Below are 24,317 nucleotides of genomic sequence, written 5' to 3' on the forward strand. Positions count from 1 at the left end.
TTTCTTAATTCCCCCTTCTAATTTTCTGTCTTCCTGTACTATATCAATTCAATTTTGGGGTCCCTTAGGCAGAACCACCAGATAAGTACCCCAGCTGCCCCACCAAATGACTTCACTCAGTTCAGAGGAGCCAGACTGGCACGTGCCTCAATTTCCTCACAGAAGTTAAGGTTACTTCTTCAGAGCAGGGGGAAATGAGGCTGCAAGACTGGGAAAGTGAATAGCTTTCTCTTTGGCGAAATGTGGGAAGTATCCTTGGACCAGTAGGGAGAATCTTATTTTTTTTTCTTAATTGTTTTTCTTAAAACCATACCAGCTGAGGAGCATGGGTGCCTCTGATCTTATCTCTTCCTTTCCTGTGAAAGAACAGAATGTGAAATTTCTCCTTTCCTGAGTACCTGCCTTCAAGACTGAACTGATCAGTTCACTTCCCCAACCAGTGGGCTCCCTTAGGAGAATCTAACCTGGGTCCCTATGTAGACTTTCCTATTTCTGAGAATCCCACTTCTGGCCCTCTTTGGGCAAGAGCTCTCTACCCATCCCTCTTTACTTCTCTTAAGCTCTATAATAAAAGCTTCCTAAACTATATCCTCTGATCTGTAAGCTTCACTCATCAAAATTCATAAGATGAGAATCCAAAACATTCAGGGACAGTTCTGTGTGACCATGGGCTTTTTGCACCCTGGATCCTGAGTTATTGCCCATCAAAGAGCCAAAATAAGACTCCAGTACTCTCTGAGACACCCAATTCTGGGATCAATTGGCTCAGGTTTACCAAGTACTATAGCCAGACCTATGTAGATAGCATTGTTTTGTTCTTGGAAACCACCTGAAATAGCACAGGAAGTTGAAGGTGTGACACTAAAAGTATAGTTTAAGTGATGTACATTTTGAAATCCATATGAGAGTTTTTGTAAAATCATTTTTTTTCTTTTAGTGTCTATGCCCTTTTAAAAATCTTTTTGCATAAGTATGTGTGGTATGGTGTACATGAATGTGTATGATCATGTTTGCACATGTGTGGTGTGCATGAATGTGGATATTCATGTTTGCATGTGTGTGGCTATATTTACATGTGTCTTCCTTTCACCTTATCTACTGAGAAAAGGTATCTAATTTGAAACCATAGCTTATTGACTGAGCTAATGTAGCTAGCCATCTTGTCTGAGAAGTCTCCTGCCAGCTTTGGGCACTGAGGTGACAGATGGTCTTTCATGTCCACCCATATTTGAAGTGGTCGCTGGGTGTCTGAACTCCTGTTCTCACGCTGGCACGGAAAGCACTTTACCAACACAGCCATCTCATCAAGCCCAAGATTCTATATATTCTTTACATCTCTGGGCTGCACATTCTTTTTTTCTAGAGTAATGAATATGAATATACAATATACATATTATGGATAAATAATTATATATAATTATATATATGTAATAAATTAAACATAATAACTTGCCTGAAATATTATGCAGGAGATGACATAGTTGTAGATAGAGAGGCATAGTTAATGTTTGGTATAAAGTTATTAGACAGAGGGTAAAGGCAGACCCCAATTAACATTCTACCAGTAAGCAAAGCAAGATGGTGCTTCATTGGTCATTTATACTTTCCACAGACCACTGGACAAAATCTCTATAGTCATACCTCAGTGTTCATGAGTGATTTATTCCAGGAACTCTCACAGTACAGAAACCCACAGATGGTCACATCCTTCAGTGAAATGGTGGGGTCTGGGAATAAATAGGTCCTGGACACACCCTCCCTGTGCGCTGACTCATAAATAGTTCCCACTGTGTCATATAGGGCACAACAGCAGAAAGGTATTTGTATTTGAATTGTATAGATGCAATTTTTAATGAGTCATGATTTAATGCACAAATGTATAACCTATAAATGGGGAAACTAACTGTATTTCCATCTTGAATATGGAAATTATTAAATAGATTTCCAGAAAGTTGAGTAAATGATACCTATGTTAATTAATAAGTCAGGAAAGTTGAATCCATACCATTTTTATGCTAAAATACAATGTGAATGAACCAAGAATCTCTGACTCTTATTTTCTTCATTGGTAAAATGAATAGTTTAGATTAAATTTATTTTCAAGAAACCTAGCAGCTCTAAAAATGTATGTGCCACTAAGCAAGACAAAGTAAGAATAATACAATTATGCTCCTTCAATGTAACTAGGGTTACTCTATCAAGAAAGTGCTCCTAAAATACATTATTTCTCTCTAATTGTCACTTGAATATATTATGTGGCCTACTATGATTGTATAATGGGATGGTCCTGAATGCCACAATTAAATATGTTTAAATTACCAAATGCATGCAGTCATCTTGAGTAAAATATCAACAGTTTGTTATAGATGAAGTGTTTACAACAGGTTCAGAGAGCAAGTATTCCTACATTTTATTTAAATCGCTATAGGAAAATGATACAAAAACATTTCGTTCCTTACTAAGACTACGACAAACTTTTATCTCTGAAAATAACCTGAGAAACACAAAACCAACTATAAAATTCCTCTCAACTTTTTGGCATGTGTTCATATCCATATTCTACTTATCCATAATCATTCCCATTAGAAAATAAGAAATTAGAAAAATAAGTAAAATTATGAAAGTAAAACTAAGTATATTTGTAAACCATGTTTGCTTATATGTTGTAAAATCCTTATTCTGTTCTCAGTATTTGTTTTATGCTTTGTTTCAAATCTTCTGTTTTAAAAAGAAGGACATTTAAACTTAATGAGAAATTTAATACTGAATGTGAATGAGTTTAATGGTAGGTTAAAACAAGAAATATTATAAAAATATATTATTTAAAGATTAATTATTTCTATATCCATAAATGGCCATAGCTTACTAACTATAAATTATTATTATACAAACCTCTTCATTGAAATGACAAACCAAACTGTGTAGCACCCAGGTTCAAATCCTAGTTCATACTCTGACTTCTGTCTTATGCATACTACTTAGTTCATATGAATATCTCTTGGCTTACACAGAAGCTGGAGGTAGCTTAATGACACTGGGATAGGAGCTGGAGGTAAGGGTGAGGGTCCATGGTGAATTACAAGCCAGTCACCAACTACAGAGACAAAAGATGAAAATGACTCATCTAATTAATACACTTCAAAATGAATACAAGCAGCTGGGAGAAGACTAGATGACTAGAAGACACAATGGCCCTGATGCATGCCACCCCGTGACATGGTGAGGTCCCGGTGACTAGCTTCTCAATTAGAAGGAGGGAACATGTACATGACATGTAGGGTCCTTACTGGTTTGGTCCATGCTGTTCTCCAAAAACTAACCTCAAATTACCTCAGTCTCTATCCAGTTCCTACCATAAATACCTATCTAGTAAACTAGGCAGTGCATTAGCACTCAATCTCTCTCTCCCATTCCCCTTCTTACTTGAGAGTCCCTCTACCTCCATAATAAATGAACTTTTGTTTGCTCATCCCTTGTTCACATTCCTTAATTCCTTAGTTCCTCTTCAGCACATGACAAGGAACAAGTGTTGTTTCAGGCACAGTGCTTATGGCTGTTGATTCTTCCGTCTCTTTAGCCACCCAGAGAAGTACAGTGAGAATAGAAAGCTCTCCATTGCTCTTAGATCCTAGCCACCTCCCATATGAATCCCACTCATAAAGGGTTTGGCTTGCCTCAGGCAGTGAGAGAGGGATAGTTCTCTACCTTACCAATTCTTTAATACCATAAAATGCTGTACCTTGAAAATTGTTAGAAGTCTTGAAATTGCTTATTCATACTATATCAGAATTTCCCCCCACTTATTTCTACATTAAACATCAATGGGAATAAAATAACCATGTCAGTTTCTAAATCAAGTATTTTCATCAGCTTCTTGTTAGTCATCCTTTATCTTGATTTAATATAGCATGATTCAATTACATGTACTCATGAAAATAGTTGTCATGTAATTGATATCAGGAAAAACAGGGGAAAGGATAAAATATGCAATCTACAAAACAGCACAGTTCTTCATTATGTTCTCTAAAGCCACAGCTTTGCTTTGCCGGCTGTTTCCCATTAGCCATTTTTAGCACAGGAGTACCTGCAGAACCACGCCTCACCACCTTAAGTACTACTCATCTTGTTTTTCATAAAAAGATCTGTAATAAATATAGAGCTCAGTCAAATGAAAAAAAAATCTATTTCATTAATATTGTCTGTATGGAACACATGGATATAGAAGTTGTGGAAATAAACATGTGAACTTTTTTTTTTTTTAATTTTTATTTATTTATTTGAGAGCAACAGACACAGAGAGAAAGACAGATAGAGGGAGAGAGAGAGAATGGGCGCGCCAGGGCTTCCAGCCTCTGCAAACGAACTCCAGACGCGTGCGCCCCCTTGTGCATCTGGCTAACGTGGGACCTGGGGAACCGAGCCTCGAACCGGGGTCCTTAGGCTTCACAGGCAAGCGCTCAACCGCTAAGCCATCTCTCCAGCCCACATGTGAACTTTTGATACAGACATTCCCATATCCAATACCCCACTCTGTCACTAACAGAGTGAACCATAATTTAGCTGTGTTATTTCTGGGAGACTCTGCAAGCCTTTTGGGATAAGAGTATTTATATTAGTTAGCTCCAGATTATACAAGAAATTGTAATAAACAGTACAAGTATTGATTTTCAATAAATGGTTTCTGCCAGGATACACTGTTGTTGCTGGAATTGTCAGTCCCCTATTCAAAATATCCAATTACTTTTCAGGGGTTAAATGCTGTCATTTCTGATGGTATTATACATTTTGCAACTCTTAGATTAGACACGACTATCCTTCATAACATGTGTCATATTCCTTTGAATGGGTTAATCCTAGAAAGGACCCCTGGAAGTCTCCCTTTCTTCTTATTTCATTCAGTATTCCCTTCTCTGAGGATCTGAAGGAAACATGCAAAGATTAAATTTTCAATGCCTTCCTCTTAGAAATTTACATTCTCTGCATTGCCACAGAATCAAAATCGCCAGCTAGTGAATGGGCATCATATCCAGAGCTGGGTACTCTCAGGCACGCAGGAGAAGAATCAAAGAGAGCAGAAAGGGTCAAGGAGGGTTTTGTACAGAGTTGAGTTTCCTAGGTTATGTTGACTTGAGTTGAGGAAAACACACAAAAACGACATTCCTGAGAATCAGAAGAGAGGACATAAGCATAAACTAGAAATAGTTTTAAAGAGGAGTAACAAGGAAGACAGAAAAGGTAGAATCTTACCCTATTGGGTTTGCCTTATTGCAATGATGCTTTGAACTCATGAGCATGGTAAAATTCGGTGAGGTTCCCGACAGAGGGACCCCGAAGAGGTACTTTGTCAATATGATCACAAACACACTTCATATTACTCATCAAAATGAAATTATTTTCCAAAGTTAATGAACAAAAATCTAATATAAAAGATTTCCTTCACACCCATGTGATACGCAAGAATAAGCATTCATTCATTTACTTGAAGTTTCTATGTCAAACCCAGACTTTGTGAACAGCAAACAAGTGCTCAATCACTGAGTTATGACATCAGCCCAAGAATAATACATATTTTATAATAAGAATGTGTGTATTTTGTTTGTTTCTTACAGTAGGAAGACATATCCTTAAAATACTATTAAATATACATAGGAATAAACTGGAAGAGCCACAGGAGTTGTATAAGGTCTTTATAAGAAGTCTGGTATCTCAAAACAGTTTAATTTTACATTTTTTATTATATAGTTTGTTTCTGTAAGGTAGTTGAAATGTAAGTATCAGTCAAGCAAATAATAAAAGCAAAACTCACAGACAGTACTGAATCCTTCACATGCTATACATCATATAATCAACTATGCCATTTAGCAGTGCACTAGAGAAATGCTGCCGTGAGAATGTAAGTGTCATATTTTAGAAATTTTCCATATTTAAATACAAGAATGAATCACTGTGGTGTTTGCTGCACTACCTTTCTAGCTGGCCTTTTGTACCACCTAGAGCACAGTTATAAGCTACAAAGTCAGTGCAGGGTTCCAGTAAAACGTGAAGTCCACAGCCATAAGCTGCTCAGATACATGTCCTCTTTGTTATTCGGGTCAGAGATTTCCCACCAGTGCAGGGACACTTCAGCAAGTCTCAGGTGTGAGAAAACCACAGTGGCCTCTAGAACAAGCTCTTTTATGAATTTTAACAAGCTTCTTAAACACACACATACACACACACACCTCCTTTTGATTGGTGTTTTTACTTGCTGAAGTATAAAGGTATTGAAACAGTTCTCATTACTATTACTATTTAATTTATTTTGTTCCCTGAACACTGTTACTTCATTATAATAAATTAAAACCTCTGATGGAAACATCCAATTAATGGTCAGTAGGAAAATGCATTAGCATGTCACATTTAACAAGCAGTTCAATGTAATTATACTTTGATCATTCTCCCAAGTGGCTCAGTCCTTTGTAAGGTGTGCTTACAGTTACAATGTCCTTCATTAGGACCCTGAATGATTACTCCAATATAAGAAACATGGATTGCCACTCTCCTTTCAAATGTATGACCCATTGCCTTTCCTTAAACAAGGCATGGAGTGAAACCAAACTAAAAAGGGAACTTACATTTATTATTAGAAAATAAAGCTATAGAATTCAGTAAAAAACCCAGGGTATGATACTAAATTCCAAGGTATGTCCCGTCCCAGCTTACCAAACCTCACAGATCTCCTTGGGAGGAAATGAAATACCCTCTGGCCAAGTCAGATCTCTGTCCTCTAGGCAGAAGCCTCACAGCACACACAGCCATGGCCTTCCCTTTCCTGTTTCAGCTCACGGGTCTCTGAACCCAAAAGGTGACAGTTTGCCCCGTGCAGCTCTACACCTTCACCGTGCCACAAAATGAAATGAATAGATTGATGACACCTTAAACACCATGAATACCATTTGGATTAGCATGAGAAAAATAGAAAGAAAGGAAGGAAGGAAGGAAGGGAGGGAGGGAGGGAGAGAGGGAGGGAGGACAAAAGAAAGTTGTGAGGCTCATGAATGCTCACAGAAGAATTAAAAAAAAAAAAAAGATCGGTCTGAACGGTAAGCTCTACCATAAACAGTGCCATGCTGAGAAAATACAATGAAGAATACTATCAAAATGCATGAAAACAAAAACACCAAACAAAAGATTGATGAAAACACTCCACAGGGAGATGTCCCTGCCCATCTGCTGGACAGAGAAAGACAGTCCAGAGCAAAAGTACTTTCTAACATGATTAAACAAAAAAGAAAAGACTTCTAGGTAAGATGGTTGCATAGGAGTCACGCCAATCCAGCCTAACGAGGGATTTGAGCAAAACCACAGCAAAGTACACTCTTTGAAAAGTGAAGGAGTATAGGTTTTTTCAGCAAAAGTGGAGAAACAGGAGAGACCAAGATCTATCAGAAAGAGGAAATCAGCCAGAATCCCACCAAAGAGCTTGCAGACCCACACCTGGACCGTATCTGTGCAGACCTGTACAAATCTGATGCCCACCTGCTGCCCTTGTGCAGGAGTAGAGACCAAACAAGAGCATTTTCCAACCTCATCAGCCTCTTTACAAGGTCAAGAAACCTAAAGCGGAGATAGTAGAGGAGCTGCTGAAGGGGACACAAGTGGGACCAGATGAGCAGTTCCAGTATAACTCCAGGCTTCTTGAACCTTCCCATCCCCCAAGCAATAACACCGTGACCCTCCAGAGAACACACTCAGCCCCCAGCAGGAGGACAGCTGATCAGAACAGCAGCTTCACAGCACAGCGTGCAGGAATCGACGTGGGCTCTGAGCATTGGTGAGATTTGAAGCCACCCCAAAGGTAGTGAGTCCAGCTGACAAAAATGCAGGTACACAGGCCTGCACTGGAAGTGCTAATCTCTCTTTCCATGTCAGGGCAGGTTATGGGTCACATATTCTTGGCTGGCTTTACCATTTTCTATTAAGCAGTATTTGTATGACTAATATTAGTTTCCTTATTTTATAATATATTTATGTATCAAAACAGTATACCATATGTAATACTATGCATGTAGAATACATGTCAAAAGAAATATAGGAAAATGAAAGGAAATAACAGCATCTTCTCTCCTTAGGAATATTTCTTTATTCCTCCTTTTTCTTTCTTTCTTAATTTCTAATTTAATTTTTTTTATTGACAACTTTCATAATTATAGATATAACTCCTGGTAATTTCCCCACTTTCTCATTTGAAACTCCATTTTCATCCTTTCTTTTTCTTTTTTTTCTTTCTGTCTTTCTTTCCTTTTTGAGGCAGGCCAAATAGACTTGCCTTTTTATGAGAGCAAGACAGAGAGAGAGAGGGAGAGAATTGTCATGCCAGGCACTCCAAACACTGCAATTCAACTCCAGACTAAGCCACCTAGTGCACATGTGCAACCTTGTGTGGTTGAGTCATTATGTGCATCTGGCTTACATGGGACTTGGAGAGTCAAACATGGGTACTTGGGCTTTGCAGGCAAGTGCCTTAAGTGCTAGGTCACCTCCCCAACCCCTCATTTAATTATGTTTGAGACAGGCCCACATGTAATCTGGCTAGCCTTAAACATTCTACATAGCTGAGGATGGCTGTGACTCTTAGTTCTCTTCCTCCACTTTCAAGTATTTCTGGGATGACATGTGTATGCCACCACATCTAGTTTATTTGGTGCTGAGGATCATAGTTAGTGTAATCATACAAGGTGAGCACTCTTCCAACTGAGCTACATCTAAAGACCTAGGAATAGTTTTTATATGCAAAAGCTTTCTTGGCATCTAACATTTAAGAATTGGAAGCCCCTACAGATAACGTGCCTCTGTGCCGTGAGGAGCAGATAGTAGAGGTAGGAAGAAAGCCCCCAAGGCAAAGCCACTGAAGCTGACCAGTCTGCGTGCTGAAGTCGCATGGACTCGCACCGTCAGCACACTTGTGCATGGTCTCATGTACTGGGAGTCGCGATCCCAGTTCAATGTCTACACAGGTATTGTAGGTGGGTTTGTAAGTACCACACAAACTGGGAAATGAAGAACAGTGCTGTGGCTCACATAGATTAAGACATCATGAGCCAGTAACTCTTCCTGGTTACATTTGTCCACTGAAAATTCATAGATGGAACTGTTGCATCCAGAACTGCATTGTATCAAAAATCTGAGAACCAATTAATTAAATTTCTATGTCTTTACAGATAATGTTTGTATTTTAAACATTTAGAATATCTATATCCATGACAAGATTTTTTTCTTTCTTTCTCATTTTAAGGGGTTTTCCTTCTATAAACTTATAATACTTTCCAACACAATCATAACCATCTTTGAGACTCATCTGTTCCATCAATTAAATTGCAATGCTTACTCTGTTTGCTACAATTACTTTTCAGTGAGGTGATCTTTATAAGAGATTAGTCATCCTCACTGTGATGCTGCTGCAAGGCTGGTGAGCAGTTTATTAACTATAAATACCAGGGTTGGGTAGAAAGAATGGCCCATTGAATCACATACATACATAGGAGATATCAAAATGAGCACCAAACCTTCCCGGTAAGATGGTGGCTTAGGAGCCTCCCAAACCAGCCTAGGGATGGATTTAAGCAAAACCCCGGCAAAATACACTCTTATTCAGAAAAGTGAAGGTGTATAGGTTATTCCTAGACACAACAGAGAAGACAGAGAGACCAAGACCCATCAGAAAGGAGGAAAATGGACAGAGTCCCACTGAGGCAATCATGCCCACTATCCACCTGCCCAACTGGTGCAGACCTACCAGGTACACCAGGCGACATCAGCAGAAGAGACCAAGCAACAGATTTTTCAACTCCATCAGCCTTCTTGCAAAGTTAAGAAATCTGAAGGAAAGACAGCTGAGGTCAAATAAGGAGCTGCTGAGAGCGCAAGCAACTCCAGAAGTCTGCACTCTCCCATCCCCCACCACCAGAACTGCAAACCTCCAGCATTCACCCGCCAGTGGCAGCGCAGCCAGCAGAGCGGATCAGAGGAGCAGCTGCCCAGCACAACACGGTGGGATCGAGGCGGGCACTCAGCACTGGTGAGATTGGAAGCCACCCCAAAACGTAATGAGGCTGACTGTCAAAAAACAAACAAAAAGCCTGGCGTGGTGGCACACGCCTTTAATCCCAGCACTCGGGAGGCAGAGGTAGGTGGATTGCCATGAGTTTGAGGCCACCCTGAGATGACAGAGTTAATTCCAGGTCAGCCTGGACCAGAGTGAGACCCTACCTCGAAAAACCAAAAAAAAAAAAAAAAAAAAACAGATACACAATCCTGCAAGAGATAATCTCTCTTTCCTTGTCAGGGCAGGTAGGTTATGGGGTATAAATTCTTGGGTGGTTTTACCATTTTCAAATAACCTGTATTTTGGGTTGAATTTGGTTGCCTTTGATGCTTTCACATATATATATGGGGCCTTTGTTTTTTGCTTCTGTCATTATTGGGGGCAGGATCTAATCCAGATTCACATTGACCTGAAACCCAAGCAAGTACAGAAATCTCTACTTCCCAGCTGACAAGATTAAGGGTGTAGAACAAAACACACCCTTAAGGATTTGGGCCTTATACGATTATCTGTTTGTTTTAATCCCCAAAATTGCATACTTTTGTGTTGGTTTTCATTGATTGTGTATGTTACTTGGTTGAAGTTTAGAATTTACCAGTAAATTATTCCACCCAGTCCACTAGAATACTTGTTAGCAAGCAAACTAAACACCTAGGATTACTCCTGTGGCTTGACTGGGGGGACAAGAGCTAAACTCATATCCTGTGGGAATATAGAGATGGATTGCCATGTCTGGAAACATTGCAGATAAGTAGACAACCCAAGCATCAAATCAATTCAAGATGCAAAAGTCGCTAAAATATAATACAAAAAAACTCAAAGAATCATGACAATGCAGTCCCACCAAAAGCTATAAACCCATCAGAAATGATCACCAATGAGACTGTTTTAGATGAAATGCCTGACAAGATTTGAGGAAATGTTGGCATCTGTTCTCAAAGAAATCAGAGAAGAAATGAAGGTGTCAAACACACACACACACACACACACACACACACACACACACACACACAAAGGAATTAAAGAAGAAAACAAACTTCTGAAAGAGAACACAGGAAACCAGCTTAATGAAATAGAGGACATTACAAGACATGAGTACAGAAATAGGAATACTGAAGAAAAACCAGGCTGAAATCCTGGCTCTGAAGAATACAATCAATGAAATAAAAAAAACTCTGTGGAAAGTCTCACCAGTAGCATGATGAGGACAGAACAGAATATCTAAACTAGAAGACTAGGACCTAATATAGTCTAATAAGACCTAATATAGTCTATTAAAGAGAAAGACAAGCTAATAGCAAGGTGTGGATGGGAATTTCAAGATATCTGGGACACTATGAGAAGATCAAACATAAGAATTCAGGGCATAACAGTAAGAGAAGAATTTCAATCCTGAGGCTTAGTAGCTGTTTTAAACAAAATCATAGAAGAAAAATTTCCTCAAATTGGGACAGAAATACCAATGAAGTTACAAGAAGTTTTTGGAACACCAAACAGACAAAATTTGGAAAGAACCTCTATTTGCCATGTTATAATTAAACTACTGAACAAACAAAACAAAGAAAATATATTGAAAGCAGTTAGAGAGAAGAAGCAAGTCACCTACAAAGGCAAGCCCATTAAAAAAAAAAAAAAAAAACCTGCAGATTTCAGAAGGGCTTGGAATGATGTATTCCAAGTTCAGATTGATAACAACTGTCAACCAAGATTACTTTATCCTGCAAAGCTATCTCCCTAAATTTATGGAGAAATAAGGGCATTCCACAACAAAAACAGGGTAAAGGAATTTATGACAACTATACCAGCTCTACAAAAATACTTGAAGGAATTCTTAATACTGAAGAGAAAGCAAAACACACACAGGCTGAAATAGGAAAAAAATAAACCACACTCAAATAACAGTGAAAACAAACAAGTAAAGGGAATACAGGACACACTACAAAATAAGAAGAATGGCGAGAATAAATGCATACCTTTCAATAATAATATATCTTAATATCAATGCCCTCAATACACCAATCAAATGACACAGGCTTGCAGATTGGATTACAAGGCAGGATCCTGCCATTTCTTGCCTCTAGGAAACTCATCTCTCAATGAAAGATAGACATTGCCTTAGGATGAAAAGATAGAAGACAATATTTCAAGCAAATAAGACTAGGAAATAAGCAAGGGTTGCTATCTTAATATCTGACAGGATAGACTTCAAACCAACATTGATGAGGAAAGATAAAGAAGGTCACTTTACACTTTACATCATCAAATGATAATGAGAATACACTCCAACAGGAGGACAATGTAATACTAAATGTACATATGCCTAATGTGGCGGCTCCCAGTTTCATCAAACAAACACCATTAGGCTTAAGGTCACAGAAAACACCAAATGCAATTGTGGGTGACTTCAATACCCCACTCTCATCAATTGACAGGTTATCCTGGCAAAAATAAACAGAGAGACATATGGACTAAATACTGTCTTGAAACAAATGGACCTAACAAATATTTTCAAAATATTCCTTCCAAATACTGCAGAATATACATTTTTCTCAGCAGCACATGGAACATTCTCCAAAAAAGACCATATATTAAGGAACAAAACAAATACAGGAAAATTGAAATAGTTACTTGTACTCTATCTGACCACAATAGGATAACTACAAATCAGCAACAAGAAAAACTACAGAGTGTATAGAAATTCATGAAGATCAAATAGTACACTATTGAATGATGCATGAGTCATTAAAGAAAATCAATAAATTAATAGAATCAAATGATGATGAGAATACAACATACCAAAACCTGTGGAACACAATGAAGGCAGTCCTAAGAGAGAAATTTATAGCTCTAAGTTCCTATATTAAGAAATTGTAGAGGGCTGGAGAGATGGCTTAGCGGTTAAGTGCTTGCCTGTGAAGCCTAAGGACCCCGGTTCGAGGCTAGGTTCCCCAGGTCCCACGTTAGCCAGATGCACAAGGGGGCGCACACGTCTGGAGTTCGTTTGCAGAGGCTGGAAGCCCTGACGCGCCCATTCTCTCTCTCTCCCTCTATGTGTCTTTCTCTCTGTGTCTGTCGCTCTCAAATAAATAAATAATAAATAAATAAATAAAAATATATTTAAAAAAAAAAAAGAAATTGTAGAGATCACATGTAAACAATTTACCGCCTTACCTTAATACTGTGGAAAAAGAAGAAAACAGCAAGACAAAAATCAGTGGACAGGAAGAAATGACAAAAATTGGGGAAGAAATTAATGAAATAAAAGCAAAAACATCCAAAGAATCAATGAAACAAAGAGTTGGTTCTTTGAAAGGATAACAACATTGATGATTCCTTAGCAAATCTGACCATAAAAAAGAGAAGAGAGACAAAAATTAATAAAATTAGAGAGATGAAAAAGGCATCATTACAACAGACACCAAAAAAATTTAGAAAATTATAAGGACATACAGAATATACACCTGTATGTTTGAAAATCTGAAAGAAATGAATGATTTCCTTGATTCATATGACCTACCAAGATTAAATCAAGATGAGATAATCTACTTAAACAGACATATAAGAACAATGGAGGCCCAAGTAGTTATAAAAAGTCTCCCAACTAAAAAAAGGCCAGGTCCAGATGGATTCACTGGTGAATTTTACCAGACATTTATGGAAGAACTAATACCACTGCATTTCAAAAATTTTCATAAAGTAGAAAAGGAAAGAATTCTATGAAGTCAGCATCACCATGATACTGAACCTAGATAAATACAGAACAATAAAAGAAAATTATAGGCCAATCTCCCTCATTAACATAGATTCAAATAGTCTGAACAAAATATTGGCAAACAGAACACAAGAATATATCAGAAAGATTATTCACCCCAAGTAGGCTTTATCCCAGAGATGCAGAGATGATTCAACATATGCAAATCAATAAATATAATAAATGGACTGAAGAACAAAAATCACATGATCATCTCAATAGATGCAGAAAAGGCATTTGACAAAATCCAACATTCCTTCATAGTAAAAGGACTACAGAAACTGGGATTGGAAGGAACTTATCTCTACACAATAAAATGTATTTATGGCAAACATACAGCCAACATAATACTAAATGGGGAAAAACTTGAAACTTTTCTACTAAAGCAGGAACAAGACAAAGGTTTCCACTGTTGCCACTTTTATTCAACATAGTACTGGAAATCCTAGCTATAGCAATAAGGCAAGAGACACTCATAAAAGGGATACAATTTGGAGAGGAAGAGATAAAATTATCATTATTTGTAGATGATATGATTCTATACATAAAAGACCCTAAAGACTTTACCAGCAAACAGTTAGGGCTGATAAATGCTTTTAGCAATGTAGCAAAATACAAAATAAACACAGAGAAATCAGTAGCTTTCCTATATACTAACAACAAACATGAGGAGGATGGAATTAGGGAATCTCTTCCATTCACAATTGCCTCAAAAAAATATACCTTGGAATAGACTTAACTTAGAAAGTGAGAAATTGCAGAAGACACTAGGAAATGTAAAGACATCCCATGTTCATGGATTAGAAGAACCAACATTGTGAAAATGTCAATCTTATTAAAAGCAATCTACACATTTAATGTAATCCCCATTAAATTTCCAATGGAATTCTTCACTGAAGTAGAAAAAAAAAAATCTAAAATTCATTTGGAAGCACATACACACAAAAATCCCCTTGAATATCAAAAACAATTTTCAGCAAGAAATATAAGGCTGGCCATATCACCATACCTGATTTTAAGCTATATTAAAAGGCCATAGTAACAAAAACAGGATGGTAATGGCACAAAGACAGACATGTAGATCAATGAAACATAATAGAGGACCCAGATGTAAATCCAGGCTGCTACAGCCATTTGAATTTCGACAAAAATGCAAAAAGCATTCATTGGAGGAAAGGCAGCCTTATTAAAGCATGGTGCTGGGAAAACTGGATATTTATCTATAGGAGAATGAAAATAGATCCTTATCTCTCCATGCACAAGAACCAAGTTTAAATGGATCACAGACCTTCATATCAGACCTGAAACTTTGTAACTACTATTGGAAAAGGTAGGAAAAACCCTTCCACATATTGGCATAGGCAAAGACTTTCTGAATATAACCGCAGTTGCTCAGGAAATAAAACCACTAATCAACCACTGGGATCTCATGAAATTACAAAGCTTTTGAACAGCAAAGGACACTGTGGATAGAGGATGAGATAACCTACATAACGGGAGAAAATCTTTGTCACCTATACATCTGACAGAGGGTGAATATCCAGAATATAAAAAGAACTAAAAAACAATACAATATGAAATCAAACTACCCAATTAAAAAATGGGCTATAGAACTAAATAGAGAGTTCTCAAAGGATGAAATACAGATGGGATTTAAACATCTAAAAACCTATTCTCCATCCTTAGCCATCAGGGAAATGTGAATTAAAATTACACTGATATCCCATCTCATATCTTTCCTAATGGCCATCATCAAGAAAATAAATGACACTGAATGTTGGCGAACATGTGGTCAAAGGGGAACCCTTCTACACTGTTGTTGGGAATGCAGTCTGGTACAGCTATTGTGGAAAGTAGTGTAGAGGTTCTTGAGATAGCTGAAAATAGAGTTACCAGCTATAGCACTCCTAGGCATATATCCTAATGACTCTTCTCACTACCTTAGAGATACATGCACATCTATCTCTATTCACAATAGCTAGGAAATGGAACCAGCCTAGATGTCCCTCAAGAGGCAAATGGATAATAAAGATATGGTCCATTTACACAATGGAGTTCTATTCACTGGTAAAGGAAAATGAAATTTGAAGGGAAATGGATGGGTGTGAAAAGGATTATGCTAAGTCAGGTAACTTAGGCCCAGACAACCAAACATCATATGTCCTCTCTCTAGCTACAAATGTTTAGACTTATGTTTGAGCTGGAACCAAAAATCAGTAACAGAGTCCAGTAAGCTAGAAAAAAGCTGTAAGGGAGGGAGGAGAAGGAAGGACTTTAGGAGATGATATTGTATATATGTAAGTAGAAGAGCAGGATACAGGGAGTGGAAAGGCCTAAATGAGGCCAGGGGAAAAGAGTAATAGAAGGCTGGGGGGAGGGTCAATCAAAATTCAAGATATTCTGAATAAGACATATGAAAGCCTACTATTTTGGATAATGACATATTCAGAAGCCCTATATTGCTTCTAGAAAATTTTCAGTGCAGGGATGGGATGCATTCCAGTGAGTTGTTTGCCACAGAGGTCCCTGTTGCCTCCAAAACATTACAGGCTGTTGACAAGGCTCTTGGTATCCCAGAAGTAATAGATGGTAAGACCCTGTTACTGAAGACTTCACATGCCTGGGAGGCAAGGTCACTAAGAAATCAAGCTGTTGCTGAGCTGAAAATCTCCCTGTAGATCAGCCAGCTGAAAGCTGGAAAAAGCTGCACTACATGCAGCCTATGGGAGACAGAAGTTTTCAGTGGTGAAAACTAGAAGCCTCAAGTTTGGCGAGACAGGCCAAATGACCAAATGAGTGCATTATTGACATGTCTGCTCTGGGGGAAAACAACTGCTCTGTAATTGGACTGGAGGCCCACTCTATGGGAGGGAATGCATGCCTAGTACTGAAGACCTAACCAAAAGCCTATTGCAGAGGATATTATGAGCCTTAGGGTTGTAAAGCCTGCTCTTCTCTGGCTAAATGTATATATTATTTTCATCAAACTGTCCTGACAGCACTATACTTAATGTTCATCTTCATATATTAATGCTATTCTCACTTCTGGTTAGAGAAGCTTCTCTCTTCAGATTGCCGTAACCCCTGGGATGACCCAAAAGTCAACATAGTGCTGAGAAAAGGGGATAAAGGAGTGTCCAGCATTGAAACATCTCTATCATACCTTACAGGGCTCAGAGTCCATTGCGGAAGAGGTGGCGGAAAGAATGTAAGGGTCAAAAGAAGTGTACCACTCCTTACAATGCAACTATTCAGACAGAAATTGGCCTTGATATCCATGACCTCACAGTGTCTAGCAATACCTACACAAGACCCTCATAATAGGAAAAAAAGATGATGACACCAAATAAAAGAGAGACTAACAGAGAGAGGGAGGGCATATGAAGGAGAGCAGAGTTGTGAAGGGGAAAGTGGGGGTGAGGGGAGGGAATTCTCATGGCTTATCATTTATAAGTATAGAAGTTGTCAATAAAAGATAAAATAAAATAAAAAGAGAAAGTGGAAAAATGGGAGCCCCTCTGCCCAAAATTTGTGCCCTGGTAGAAACAGAAGTATTAAAGGTATTCGAACAGAAAAAAGAAATAAAGAAGGCATGAAAGAGGATCATTACTAAAGTCTCCTTTATTGGCAATGACTTTATGAGAAAACCTCCTGAATATGAAAGGTTCATTAGGCCAATGGGCTTATGTTTCAAGAAGGCCTATGTAGCACATCCTGAGCTGAAAGCCACCTTTTTTTCTGCCAATACTTGCTATGGAAAAGAATCTTTCATTACCAATATATCCAACTTTAGGTCTAATTGCCCAAGGTACAGTTATTGAAGTGAATGTGACTGAGTTGGGCCTCGTGACACAAGGAGGCAAGGTTATTTGGAGAAAATATGCACAGCTCACCAACAGTCCTGAGGATGACGAGGGCATAATTGCAGTCTTTCAGTTTTGACAGCATCTTGCATACCTAACTCCTGACCATTATCAAAGACCACAAGCCAATCAGGAAAAGTACCATGACTGTGATGTCTGAATACTACCAAGCAACCTTGGTATCTATAGTCAGCAAGAGAAGCATTGATGGAATTTAAAAAAAAAAAAAAAAAAGTTAAATGGCCAAATTTTACAAAGTGGCCCTTGTTTGGGGGGAAGGACTAAAGGCTTATATGTTAATAAAATTGAATTACTGATTAAAAAAAAAAAAGAAAGAGAGAAAAGAAAGAACTCACAGACATCCTGAGCCCAGGTCCTACCTTAATGAGAATCTGAATGGACCCTGTGGCTTTTGCAGATATGAAATACCAGAAGCTCATGGTGCATGCAGCGCTGGATTCTCGCCACACGGCACTCTTGAAGTGTGCTTTGTCACCCCGAAGACCCACGGGAGTAGCTTCCAGATACATGAAGTGACCTAGGAACAAGTCTGAGATGAAGTAGGACCAAAATAATAACGAGGGGATTATTTCAGCTTTTCCACCATAGGGATTTTTGTTATATTTCATATGATCTAAGCTGCCAAAAGGCATTTTCATTTGAAACAGAATGAATATAATAGCCTGTCTCTTGTTCCCTGAAAGAACAATTTCCAAATGGCTGTGCTTTTAGTAAAGTGCTTTGCAGTAAGCAGACAAACTGGTCTGACAGGATATTTATGCTATCAAATCAGCAAGATCATTAGAGGAATCTTTTAATGGACTCCATAAACTATCCAGTTATGATAAAATGTTGCAATGCTTTCCCAAGAGATCAAAATTAGGAAGCAGACACCTATTAAATATGTAAGTAAGAGGTTTTGCAACATGAGAGAGAGCTATTTTTTATTCTTTAATATAAAAATACACAAAAAATTATGTATGTATATTTGAAGAGTATTTAGATTTTTTAAAATTTTTTTGGCTTTGTGAGTCTGACTCACTTAGACTTGTTTTATACAGCCAAGTGAATCTCAATATTTAGACATCTTTTCCTGTTCTGTACCATCCAAGAGTTCAGTTCCCTCTTTGATCCACATAATATCCTTTTGGTCCACACTGAGATTGACTTCAAGCTGCTTACTTCTCAAGTATCCATGCCCAATGCACTTAACATCTGTGGTATGCACAATTCACTTTGATAGCACCTAACAAGTTTCCAACTGTGTTTCCTTGTTATCTACCATCTCGTTTGATCCCTAAAACCACTCTTAAGACACAGGGCAAATTTCAATACTTGCATTCGACAAATGATGAAACCGAGATTCTGAAGAAAAAGTAAGTGATTTCCTAATGATCAAGAGTGTCCAAATCCATGGCCATTGATTACAAACACTCGTGTGCCACTTCATAGAAGTGTGTGTGTAATCAGGCATCTTCTAGTCACTGAAGTTGGATTAAGATTAGATTTTGTTGGCCTACTATTGTTCATTGATTTGTATCACCCAGGAGAAAAAAAAATGTTATGCTGATCACAACTTGCTAGTTCTTATGTATATGACCTTTTTTGTAAATAAGAATTGGGTGAAGATAAAGATGGTGTTACTGGTGTGGACCCTAACAGATATAAGCCTGCCCAGTAAGAAGAAATCTGGACCGAGAAAATAACCACACACATACACATACACAGAGAGAGGGGGGGAGGGAGAGAGAGAGAGAGAGAGAGAGAGAGAGAGAGAGAAGTTGCTATTACCATCTTCAATCCAGGAACATTTGAGGTTTCTAAAAGCTGAAAGAAAGGTACAAAAAAAAATATTTCTTCCTAAGAAACCTCAGGATAAACCATCACTTTCAACAACTTTATCTTGGATTGCCAACTTCCAAAACCATGACAGAATAAACGTCTCTAGTTTCAGCTACCCATTCCATGACCCTTCATTACAATGGCCCTGGAAAAGAAGCACCATGCTAAACATGATGGCCTTGCAGCCTCCTTGTGGTGATCTCTCCAGTTGTTAGGAAGGACAATGAACCATACCTCATGAACATGATCGGGGCAACTGTACAACCTAATTACCTACCATCTTCATTTTCCAGTGTATGGTCTTTGGGTGGTCTTTGGCTTCGATGAGAGCCCACTCCCAAAACCCAATCAAAATTTTCAGCTTGAGAGTTTTTCCAGCCACACAGTCCTTGCTCAAAAGTACAGGAACCACCACATTCATTTTCATCAGTATTATCTCCACAGTCATCGACAAAATCACAGCTTTTCTTCAAACTATAGCATTTGCCATTATGACATTCTTGATAGCCATGTGGACAATGACCTGGAATAAAACAAAACAAAAACAGAATGAGAGATTGCTCCCGACATGTTCATAGACATAAGAGGCAGTAACACTGAAAGATACAATATATAAAGGATCAGATAGGAGACCATTCATACTGTTATTAACATTATTGACTTAGCTAAGCAACAGCGGACTACAGAAGTTGCATTTTTAAAGTTATAAACTATTTCTAAAAGTCAAGTTGAAGGCTTTTACTTTTTAACCTGAAACAAAATCTTTAAGGTACTACAAGGGCATGCATTATGGGGTATTTGGAAGTACTTTCTACCGTTAATTTACTTCAGTATTTATGGAAATTAAACATATGTGACGATCCCTCAGCAGCAGAATCCTTCCAATATATTAATTACATATGCTTTTAACAGACTTTTCCCCCAAGTGCATATGTGTTTGTCAGTTGTTTGGAATCTTGGAAGCAGTTTCTTTACAGTGTCAACCGTAATGTTCTAGTCATAAAACATTAGGCACACACTGCTTTAGAAGACTTGATCTTGAACTCTACTCCTTATATTTATTAGTTATGTAATTTGTCTCACACTAGCATTTGATGAGCTTAAAATGGCTTATAAACATGAGACAAAAAAAGCAAAGTTCTAGAGAGATTAAACTCAATAGACATTACTGTATTTGTTACCAGATTCTAAAATACACCTTGACCTTAGTGTATGGTTTATACATACTAGTCGGATGATAAATAAGTAAAATAAACTGCTTGAAAATCATAGAGTAGTCCAATATGTGCTTTGAGGTATTATTGTTATTGATTATTCTGTTCCAATATTACAATAGAATATGATTATGATTGATTATAATTTTTCATAAAGAAAAATTGCACAGAAATCTAACTTAGCAACTTGGCCATTGAGATATTAGCTTCCTTTCTTCTCCCCACCTTTCTCCCTACATTCCTCTCCCCTTTCTCTCTCTCTTTTCCTTCCTTCCTCCCTCCCTCCCTCTTTCCCTCTTTCCTTCTCTCTCTCTCTTTCTTTCACTTTTTTAAATTGGTGCTGGGTGGAGTCTCACTCTGTAGCCAGATCTGAAACTCATAATTCTGCTTTAGCCTCCTGAGGGCTGCAGTTGCAGGCATCGACCACCATACCAGGGTTCTTTCCTGTGTTCTCAGATGGCAGGGATGAAGTTGTTAATACCATTCCTCACGTTATTGCTAAGGTGAAAACTGGCATTAACTGCTAGCATTTCCCTTTCTTGATCTGAGGGAGAAAACTATATTTAAGTGCCCAGTTCATTTTAGTGGAGAAAAGTAAGGTAAAAGACTTTAATGTTCTGATTATAATGTTTGATTCAGAACAGTATGCATTACTAGGACAAACAAAAAGGAAGACCATGGCAGGAGGCAAGCTGCCTGGTGGTTGAGGGTTGGTATGCATCAAAGGTTGCTAAGTCATCTTTTAGGAATGTATTCAGGTTTGATGTTCAGAAAGATGCTCAGTGGAGGCTGTGGAAACTCAGTGAATCAGGGCTTCACGGGTGGTGTTTAAATCATTGGAGGCATCATCTTCAGGTGCTTGTGGGCTGTAGTCCCCTTCCCTGTCATTTCCCAGTGGAAAGGTGAGTGACTGTGCGCTACCACACACTCCTGACTGCCACCATGTGTGCTCACTACAGGCCTAAAAGCATGGATCCAAATTAAGCACAGAATAAAACCTAAGAACTGTGACAAAACATTTTTTCTTTATAAGTTGGTTATTACAGGTCTTATAGTGATTAGCACCAGACTAGCAGCGCCTCCTATAACAGCTCATAATCTCAATTAGTAGCAAAGTTTAGTCCCCAGATGACTGAGCGAAGAAGCAGAGGACATACAGAAAGCCACACAGCAATGGCTGGAAGAAAACCCTACTAAAGGAACCCAGCGATTTTATGCTCTGGGTTGCTTCTAGAATACTTATTTGAAATTGCCCAAGTCAATCGCTTTTGGTTTACAATGCCTTTGAAGATAAATATCAACTGTACTGCCTGCAACAAGACTTTCTTCTCTGTTAATTGCTAATATTTTCCTTTCTTACCATAAGGGATTAAACTATACTTACATGGCAAGCTCATTTTACTAGACTTAGTCGACTAGGACTAAGACAAAAGACCAATGTTTCAATTACAGACCTTGACTAGGAACCATAGTGAGGGAGAAATAAGATCAAGGAAATTTATTTTATTTTTTTTTAAATAGTTATTTTTTATTTTATTTTATTTTATTTTATTTACAAGAGAGTGAGAGAGAGAGAGTGAGAGAGAGAGAGAGAAGAAGAAGATAGAGTGAAAGAGAGAATGGGCACACCAGGGTCTCTAGCCACCTCAAACGAACTCCAGACGTATGTGTCCCCTTTTACATCTGGCTTATGTGGGTACTGGGGAATAGAACTGAGACCCTTAGTCTTCATAGGCAAACAACTTAACCACTAAGCCATCTCCCCAGCCCTTATTCTATTTTTTAACAGATAGTTACAAACAAAGGCCCAAAGAGAAATCTTGGCAGAGCTAGAACTTGGGGCTGATCCAATCTCTTCCACATGGCTACAGTGCCCCTGTCTGTTTTTCCAATCTAGCACACCTAGGTGGGCTAGCCTGTGGGTCAGCTCCCTGAATCCACAAACCAATCAGGTTGCACCCTTACATACCTGACTGTGATGTAATAAATGCATCCTAATCAACTATAAAGGGCTTGGGTATGCTAGGGTCCTGGCATTTGATTATCCATTCTTCTATAGTCTGGATTTTCCAGGGTCCCTATCTTGGTAAGTCCTTCCTCCATGAATTTCTTCCCTCCTCTACAGTCTGGTCTTTTTCCAGTTTCACTGGAAATCTCTCTTGCACAATGGGATAGTTTGCATGCATTTCCCTCATAGACCCAGGTGTTTTTTCAATGCTTGTCACTTGGGTCTCCAGCCTGGCTGTAGGAGGCTTCATTAAGGTTCAACCCAAAGGTGTATTTGGGGAAAGATCTAAATTCCAGCCCAAAGGTTTGCAGAAAGGTTTGAACTCTGGGGTGTCCTGCTTGCTGAAACACACAGCTGTGTGTGTGTGTGTGTGTGTGTGTGTGTGTGTGTGTGTGTGTGTGTGTCTTTCCATTACAACCCTTCTCCAGATACCAATTTTCCATAAATAAACCCTGTAATTAACAATTTACCCATTCGGAGTCCATTTCCTAAATTCTTCTATCTAAAGAATCTAAAAGTTGGGATTCAGAGGCGATGGGGGAAACCCTGTATCTCCACAATTCTGTAACAACAGGACTAAAGCATTTTCAGGATCTTTCAGGACACAGCAATAGAGACCAATAGCTTTAATTTTTTCATTTATAGATGAGAAAATTGGTGATTACAGATGCTAAATAATTAGGGAACTTTTCAAAAATAGAGGTGCAACTTAGACCAAGATCTCTCATCTTCTGCATTACTTGTTGAATCTTTTGGCATAAAAAGCACAGGGATATTATTTGTTCTGAGACCACACCATCCCAGAGATCAGGAAACTTGAGATAGTAACTAGATGAATTATTTCTAAAGTGCTATTGAGATTATCAGAAATTGCTAGATCATTTCATTTTAGAGAAGTTGACATTCGTATTATTCTGTCCATTCCAATTTGGAGAAGAAAAACAAAACTAAACAAACTAATTCTCAGGGTACCTTTCTCCAAAGTGACTGAATCAAATCAAAATGTAATCCTTGCAAAGGAAAGAAGAAATTATTCTGTACATTTTAAACAGGAAATCATTAGCAATTCTGATTGGTTATACAAATAGGGCTGATATTTTAGGATTGTAGTAAAGTTTTAAACTTTTAAGACAAAATAACTTCATAAGAAAAAATACAATAGCCATTACTATGCAAGACTATATTTGCATAGTATCTCTACATTAATAAAATGTCAATGGTATAATTTATTTTATTCATAAGAAAATGCACATTGATGATTTGGTTTTAAAATTATCAGAACAAATTTTCAACTTATACTATTTACCAATTTCTAAATTATTTTCCATGCCTCTTATCTGTCAAGAAAACAAAACAAGAGTTACTTAGAGTAGGGCTTCAATCTTTAGCTTCAAGTTTTACAAATATGTGTTTCTGTATATACCCATTTATATGTATATGCGAGAGACATATGTGTGTATTAGTGACAATCTTGGCAGGGACTTTAATTTGTAAAGAGAATAGAACTGTCATGTGAATCTTAGCAATATCTGAAGCTTTACACTTTTGTCCAAAT

The 24,317-nt window shown here is 38.0% G+C and overlaps 1 protein-coding gene and 1 pseudogene across 1 annotated transcript in view; one reads left to right on the plus strand and one right to left on the minus strand.

Moving 5' to 3' along the window:
• The window catches only part of Malrd1 (MAM and LDL receptor class A domain containing 1), a 771,085-nt gene that overhangs the window by 355,673 nt on the left and 391,095 nt on the right, over positions 1–24,317 (minus strand). Inside the window, exons 27-28 of the mRNA XM_045134762.1 lie at positions 19,818–20,063; positions 18,079–18,236 (exon numbers count right to left, since the gene is read on the minus strand). Of these exons, the coding sequence (XP_044990697.1) occupies positions 18,079–18,236; positions 19,818–20,063 (404 nt within the window). The remainder of the gene's footprint in view (positions 1–18,078; positions 18,237–19,817; positions 20,064–24,317) is intronic.
• LOC101596073 lies at positions 6,942–17,777 on the plus strand (annotated as a pseudogene).

Source organism: Jaculus jaculus, chromosome 15 (assembly GCF_020740685.1).
Source record: "Jaculus jaculus isolate mJacJac1 chromosome 15, mJacJac1.mat.Y.cur, whole genome shotgun sequence".
NCBI lineage: Eukaryota > Metazoa > Chordata > Mammalia > Rodentia > Dipodidae > Jaculus > Jaculus jaculus.